The sequence below is a fragment of the Juglans regia genome, chromosome 16 (assembly GCF_001411555.2).
Source record: "Juglans regia cultivar Chandler chromosome 16, Walnut 2.0, whole genome shotgun sequence".
Classification (NCBI taxonomy): domain Eukaryota; kingdom Viridiplantae; phylum Streptophyta; class Magnoliopsida; order Fagales; family Juglandaceae; genus Juglans; species Juglans regia.
In genome coordinates this window covers 17,424,727-17,432,320 of record NC_049916.1, presented here as the reverse complement: position 1 = coordinate 17,432,320, position 7,594 = coordinate 17,424,727, and the positions used below count along the sequence as shown (strand labels likewise).

Genomic DNA, 7,594 nt, shown 5'->3' with positions numbered 1-7,594 from the left:
CAAGTTGCCGATCAAATCATGCAGTCTGTCTCCTAATGAGGATCTCCCATGTGGCGTTGCACCATACCTTTGAGATTAGACGATATAGCTTGTAGGTTCGTAATCTTTCTTTCGCAGGCTCACCCCAAATGTGACATCTTTTATGGAGTGTGGGCCTTTTTGTACAACACATGCCGCCTCTGAGCATGTCCATGTTATCTTGGAGAGCTCTCGTGTTCGTAGCAGTTTTGTCATTTACCATTGCTAGCTCTTATACTAACCATCCTTTTCCAAAACTGCCAACCTCTCTAGTTCCTTGTTCTCTCCCTTGTACGGTAGGCGCAGTGTTTGTCTGCTTGGCATAGAAAAGTCCTTTATCACCCCAAGCTAGAGTTTGTTAGCCAAGCTTTCTACAACATGTTGCTCACCTTACTCTCGGTTTAGCCGCACGTAGCTCGCCCAATTGCCTCTTCTTCGCCAACCCTTTGCTCATGGAAGATCTCTTTCCTTGCTTCGGCATAGTCCTCACATGAAATTTGGTTGCAATATTATGTTAAATAAAAGGAGATTTGTTGATTATAAAAAAAAAAAATAGAAGTTGAGTTTAAAAATGATGGGAGAAAGTGGTCGGGGCTGTTCAATGTTTGGGTCACGAGATATGGAGCTCACAGGTTGGGGCAGGATGATTGTGTTACTAGTTTTAAAATGAGGGGAAGATTGGTAATTTTAAGGGTTGTGATACCATGCCACCCAGGTTTGACTACTGGGCATGTTCCTATTGCAAAGTGCATTTTTCTTTTTCTTTTTCTTTTTCTTCTTCTTCTTCTTCTTTTTTTTTTTTTTTTGCTTTTTCTTTCAAACATATTTTAAACATCTTTAGACATTTTTAAAAAAATTTTAAAAAAACACTAATGTATTAATAGTCACTTCTTTAACCAGTAAATAAATAAAAAAGAAACATGAACTGTCAAATTAATAGGGCAAACTCAAGTGACATAGTATTATTTTCCTAATTTTAATATCATGTCCAAGTGTTACAAGCCACGTGCTTAGACATATGCTTAAAGGCCTGTTAGTCTTTTTTTCTGCAAAAAAAAAATGAAGAAAGGTGGCTAGTGTAGCTTCTCCCACTGAGGCATATTCGATTTGAGCCATAGCTACTGACCTCGGGTGGAGTAGTCCGTCACTATAATCCCACCAAAGTGCCAGCATGCAAAGGCTTCCAAGACTTTGATTTACAAGTTTTATCAAGGCAAACTGTTTCGAACCTGTGACCTCGGGCAAATGAGGGAATAATGATCTCCAAGCCTTCGCTAATTAGGCAACCACCTTGGTGGTTAAATGCCTGTTGTCCCATAGAAATAAAAATACGAAATGCTATTAAAATTAATTAATAGTCACATAGAAATGCTAGTTTGTCCCATAGTTTTGTCCATTCATTATAAATGTTTGTATATTTTATTTATTTATTTATTATTTAATAATTAAGGAATTGACTATTAATTAATTAATATTTTTTTAATTTTTAATAATATTTCAATTTTTTTTTAAAAAGGCAAATACACTTAGAACACATCTAGCTATACATGATGGGTGGAAGAGTAATTGAACAAAACTTGGAGAATGTTGAGATTAACTCAGTTCAGTTTAATTTTAAACTGAGTCTAACATTCAAATACCTAATTCTCAAATTCCTAAACGTCACTCAACTCAAAACCTTTTTACACGTGAGATCTATAACCTTTTTAAACTCAATATCTTTTTACACGCGAGACTTATAAACTTTTTTAACTTCCTATAAATATATGTAAACTCATTTTAACATTTAAATACATCTAAACTTATCTTATGTGAGTTTCACAATATTCACTTTATCATCTCAATTTATTATTATTTATAAAGAATCTAACTCGTCTCATCTCATCTCAATTCAACTTAATATACAAACGAGACATAACATTGTCCTTTATAAAATATCATGGGGACAAGTGGATGCAATATTGATCCCAATCTAAAAAAGAAGGGACCAAAAAAGGACAAGAAAAGAAACGCGCAAGGCAAAAGGAAAGAATGTTCTTTTCTGTTTCCAATTTCCATGTTGGTTGGTAGCATTAGTAATCGAAAAAAGTTTGTCCAAATTCAATGGGGCCTGAGCCTAGGTGGTCCGGTCTCTCACTGTCTGGTTTGCTGCTTCCATCGAGAAATTGCTTCCTTCTCCCAAGTCCCACCCTTCCAAGACTATTCAAGATAAAACTATAATCCTCATTAAAACATGGAAGGTGAATTACACCTTCTCCACTGCATCTTCTCAAATCCAAGATGCAAGTCTATCTTGCATAATACTAGTTATTAAACTATTGCCTTGATAAAAGAAAAAAGAAAAAAGTAATCGTACCAAAGCTCTCCCTTTCGCTCGCTAGCAGCAATGGAAGAAGCAAAGCATCTTCTTTTACACTGATGCCTCTGTCTGCATTTTTCAGTTAGCGAAACCGTAAGTGCTACACATTTCTTTTTTCGTATGAAAAAGCATTGTTTTCACTCCTTTTTTCCTGTTGCAATGAGATCGTGATCTTTTGGTAAAACCAATCTAAGTAAGGAATCTTTGAGGTATTTTGTAATATTAACGATAACCCTTATGAGTCCTTAGTTCTGGTGCTTTTTCCTTACGTGCATGACACGAAGTATGAGAATTTGATAAACTACTAGTTCGTTGATGGAGTTTGATTGCGTGTAGAATGGTGGGAACTGAAGTTTTGAGATTTTGGTTTCTGCTCTTATAAGCATACTTCTTTGATTTTAAATTTGATGGGTTTTTCAAGGTTGTAAACTCTAGAACATAGTTGCGAATCAAAGTGCTTGTGGGAAATTGTTTGAGCTCCACTGTAATTTTGTTTTTCCTCCAAGTTTATCTTTTTTAACTCTGTTTTGATTCTTGAAATTTGTTCTTTTTGTTGCCTTCTTTGAACTCTTTCGTTCTGGTTATAACGAATTTGTTACAAAAGAATTTAATTTGGAAAGCGTTGGTTTTATTTATACATTCTAGCATCAAGTGTTTTTTTCTACCTCTTTATTTTTATTTTTTTTGGGCGATCAGATATATAGAACTTCTCTCACACTTCTTTACCGTCACCAGGCACCTTCTTCTTCTTCTTCTTTTTTAAACATTAACAGCATGTATTTCTAACCTGAAATTGGCCATCACACATCTGCATATTTGGTGTAGTCTCTCCATATGGCTCTGTGAATTAAACTAGCAAATATGATGACCAGTGGAGCAAGTGGTAATGGTATTTTTAGTTTCCTACCAGGCTCCTCCACCCATACTTGGCAGCCTGTCATGACTAGTGATGATACAACCACTCCAAGTTATTGGTTGAACTGGAGATTCTTCCTCTGCTCACTATGGATTCTTACTGCAATGGTTCTGGCAACGATTCTAATATGGAAATATGAAGGTTTCAACAAATCAAGATCTGACAGGAGAGAGAACCAACGAGAAACAGTGTGGTCTTTGTATGAAGATGAAACCTGGAAGACGTGTCTCAAAGGAATCCATCCTGCCTGGCTGCTTGCTTACAGAATGATGTCATTTGTTCTGCTTCTGGCATTGCTTATTGCTGATGTTGCTGTTGCTGGAGGTGGCATTTTCTACTTTTATACTCAGTAAGCCCTCCTTGGCCTATCTTTGTATCTTTCACCTGGGTATGTGGACATACTTCCATATAAGATAGACTTTGGTTTCGAAATGCTTTGTTCAAATATGAAATCCACTTTAAAGAATTTTTCTGTAAATTAAGACTGCATTGTTATTCTATTCTCACACAAGCCAAGTAGATTCTTTAAATGGTTCTGTGGGAGTTTATTCAGCGTACTAGAAAATAACACTACACATATTCACTTCAATGAAGCATAGTTTTGATTTACGGAGTTTTGAAAACCCTGGAACAGTATATATTGTCTACTTTGGTTAAAAACCAAGTGCTTATGTCAAATTGGAAGGTCTTGTGATGGGTTCTTCATTAAGGCGCAATATATAACCAGCTGTCAAGTATCAGGTTTGATCTGAGTAATAAAAGGAACTTTCACTTTTGCTGATCATGTTTCTTGTATTTTTTTGTTGGCAACAGGTGGACATTTGTTTTGGTCACGATCTATTTTGGGGTATATTTTCTAACTCTAAGCACTCATGCATATCCTTTTTCCATATTGTAGTAAAGTCTAATAGAGCTGAAAAAGTTGGACATAAATCACCTCTTTTGTTCTTTGGGATATTTTAATGACATGTTTGATAACACCACTGGACTATATAGTTCCTCCATAGAAAACATGACAATCTTCTGTCTGTATCATCCATAAATTACTTATGCTTGAAACTTTAATTTGTAGCTCGGGTCTTCACTCTCCATTTATGGATGTTGCAAGCACAACAAAGTTGATGGAAATGCGGTTTATCAAGCAAATTTAGATGCAGAACAAGGATCCTATATAGCTCCCACACTAGGGGAGAGCTTAGATATGTCCATTATGTCCAAGACTTCATATACTCATGAAGAACCTCATGCTCACCATACTGCAGGTGTATGGGGGTATATCTTTCAAATAATTTTTCAGGTAAATTTTCTTCACAATTTCAGTTGCCAAATTTTTTTTCAATAAACTTAAACTTATCTGATTCTTGAGTTTCCTGTCTTCTCCTGTAGCTAGTGTTCCAACTATTCTATTCATTGTGTTATTTTAGTTGAGATTTCATCTTGACTAGCTGATTTTGTAGAGGATAAAAAAAGTTCTAGCTATATAAAAACTTGTTTAGCACTTTCCCATGAATAATAGGAGTGAGAATCAGATTACATGGATCGTGCTTATGTTTGCTCATGCTAACCTGGATCAGAAAACTATCCCCATTGTTGATTCCATATCTGCTTGATTTTAATCACGAGGAAACTACTGTTTCTTTAACTTGCTTTGAATGTTAGAGAGTAAACATATGTGAAGTGGTGTGGTTTCATTGAAAAAGAATCTCCTTTTCATATGTAAGCGGTTATAAATCATTTCATGTTTCTCTTCTACTTTGTAGATGTGTGCCGGTGCTGTGACGCTCACTGATTGCATATTTTGGCTCATTCTTTATCCCTTTCTAACTGCCAAAGAATATGATCTGGATTTTGTAAGTATGAACCTTATCACCACATTTGCTGGGTTTGTTCTTTTATTAGACTGTATATGTTATAAAAACCTTAGACCCCTTTGCCTTCTTTGCTGCCTTTATTAAGTCTGCATTTTAATGCCCTTTTATGAGGGTTTGTTTTATACGTAGAGAATTCAGATTCGACTGATATTATAACATTTGGAAACTGCTTAGACCAAGGCACATGGGTTCTGCTTTAATGAAACACTTAAGTCAGGGTTGAGCCCTTGCAGACAATTGCAATAGATCTTGAAGCCGATTTGAAACTAAGATTTCTCCACCACTCAGCAGAATCAAACCTGGAAAGCAACAAAATGAGTAGTGGGTACAAGAAATAATATTGGGGATATTGAAGGCTGTTAGTTCCTTCAATCTATCTTATCCTCTTTCTGCAAAATAGCAAGTTAGGCCTCAGTACAATCAGAGAGCTGTAGTTTTATGCAAATGTCACAACATCAGATTCAGACCCATTTTTTATATCATAAATAGAAAATTGCTTTCATCTGAGGAATGTGTTAAATCTTTCAACTGCAGTACATTGTTAGTATGCACTCAATCAATGCCATTCTCCTCCTTGGTGACACAGTTCTAAATTGCTTGGTAAGAGTATGCTTTAGGTTTTTTTTCTTATTTTAATATCCTTAATGATTAGTTGCAAATTTACAACTATTTATCTTCCTGTTCCAGCGATTTCCAATGTTTCGGATTGCATACTTTATGCTATGGACAGCTATATTTGTCATTTTTCAATGGGTCATCCATGCTTGCGTTTCCATCTGGTAAAATATTTTCCCGATGTGTTAATTATTGTTATAATCTTATTGTTACAGTTTTGTCCATCTTTTTTTTGCGGTTATCCTCTTTTTTTTCTCTCTTTTTATTATCCCTTAAATGATTAGTAGTTGTGCATTACGATCATACCTTTTTTCTTTTCACTTCTTTTTACAGGTGGCCATATCCATTTCTTGACTTGTCATCTCCTTATTCACCCTTATGGTATGCAATTATTATCTATCTGATTTATAATTTGCAATTGAATAAAAAAACTTATACTACTATTATTTTTTAGCTTGCTTATTCTAAATGAAAGCATTTCCTTTTACTCTCACAGTGGAAAATGGCCAAAACAAAAAACTCCCAACATGAAAGGGCCAGGTTGTTTTCCAAAAACACTGATGAAATGAAGTTTTGAAGAAATCATTCCATTGCTAATGAAGTCATTCCATATTTTTACCATAAAATGTCAGCAATTTGCCTGAATTATACAATTTTTCATTAATGGCAGTGAAATCCCTGAATAAGGATGCTACTAATCACCGGAATAATAGTATCAGATAATGATTATATGTCTTATACAAATTGGTTCAATTAAGTGTTAGGTTTTATATGATATCTGATAAACCCGACTTTTAAGTATTGTGAGTGCCAATCTTGTTGCCAATATGCCTCCACACTAAAGAATGTTTCTGTTGTGGATTTTCCAGGTACCTTGGAGTGGGTTTGATGCATATACCGTGCTATGGCATCTTTGCTTTAATCATTAGGTCAAAGCACATACTGCTGTCAAAATGATTCCCCTATTCTTCTCGGACCCTTAGGTGAGGAAGTAGATCAGGCTTTACACTGCCCTCAATTGACCATGTCACTAGTGCCCTAGTTAACCATAGAACAAGGGCCAACACCACTAAGTCACACCATTTCATTGGTAGTTCCAGCTTCTTACTCTGAATGAGTTTCTGCAGAGGTTACATCTGGAAACTATGGGAAAGAAATTGGTACATAATTTGTTGACAGCTGGTGGGCCTTATTTTTTTTCCCGGATACAGTTCATCAGGCATCCTGTGTTTTGTCTCCACCAGAAGGGTAATTGTGCTAAATATGTCTGTGCTTGCATAAATTATCACCAAGTCATTGTAAATTTTTTACTTTAACTCAATTGGTTTTTCCTTGCAAGTTGTGAACGCTTATTTTGAATCAAAATGTGGGTTTTTTTAAACTGAATTCTACAAGTTTTCTTGGGCACAAGGACTGAAACTTCTCCATGAAGCTATTCATGCCCTTTCATACTTCAGTTATAAATGATTCATGATCTATTCATGCACTTCTCTATATGATTCATAAGCGAATTTATGTACCACCAATAACATTAGAAATAATGGAAAAGTAGAAAGGTATTCTTTTCCTTCAAGCTATTTTATTTGTAACATTAAAATACTGTAGGCTCACTCCATATGTCTATCTCTATTTGTTTGAACTTGAGGGAACCTTGATCTGATAGATATATGAATGAATCAAAGTCACCAGCACCGCCTCTAGAGACGGTATCCCCGAATACATCATGCATGAACATACAAGCACGGTCTCCATTTCTGTTCCACTTGCGTAATTACTAGGTGCAAAAGAATACATACCATATTTTCGACCAAGTAA

General features: G+C 35.4%; 1 protein-coding gene across 5 annotated transcripts; it reads left to right on the top strand.

Moving 5' to 3' along the window:
* Nucleotides 1-2,140: 2,140 nt before the first annotated feature.
* LOC109019916 lies at nt 2,141-7,290 on the top strand. 5 transcript variants are annotated; one of them, XM_019002297.2, is made up of 9 exons: nt 2,141-2,470; nt 3,288-3,642; nt 4,107-4,140; nt 4,366-4,590; nt 5,054-5,143; nt 5,699-5,764; nt 5,852-5,943; nt 6,113-6,160; nt 6,649-7,290. In XM_019002297.2, exons 2-9 carry the CDS (start codon nt 3,317-3,319, stop codon nt 6,734-6,736), a joined length of 969 nt encoding a protein of 322 aa, XP_018857842.1. In that variant the 5' UTR covers nt 2,141-2,470; nt 3,288-3,316; the 3' UTR covers nt 6,737-7,290. The 5 variants fall into 5 exon arrangements, with proteins under 5 accessions (XP_018857842.1, XP_018857843.1, XP_035542721.1 ...); XM_019002298.2 differs by having other exon boundaries at nt 3,277-3,642; XM_035686828.1 differs by having other exon boundaries at nt 3,203-3,642.
* Nucleotides 7,291-7,594: the final 304 nt, after the last annotated feature.

Coding starts and splice junctions, on each gene's coding strand:
- LOC109019916 (XM_035686828.1), top strand. CDS start 3,239: ATGATGACCAGTGGAGCAAGTGGTAATGGTATTTTTAGTTTCCTACCA. Junction 5,944..6,112: donor CATGCTTGCGTTTCCATCTG/GTAAAATATTTT, acceptor TTCTTTTTACAG/GTGGCCATATCCATTTCTTG. Junction 6,161..6,648: donor TCTCCTTATTCACCCTTATG/GTATGCAATTAT, acceptor TGGATTTTCCAG/GTACCTTGGAGTGGGTTTGA.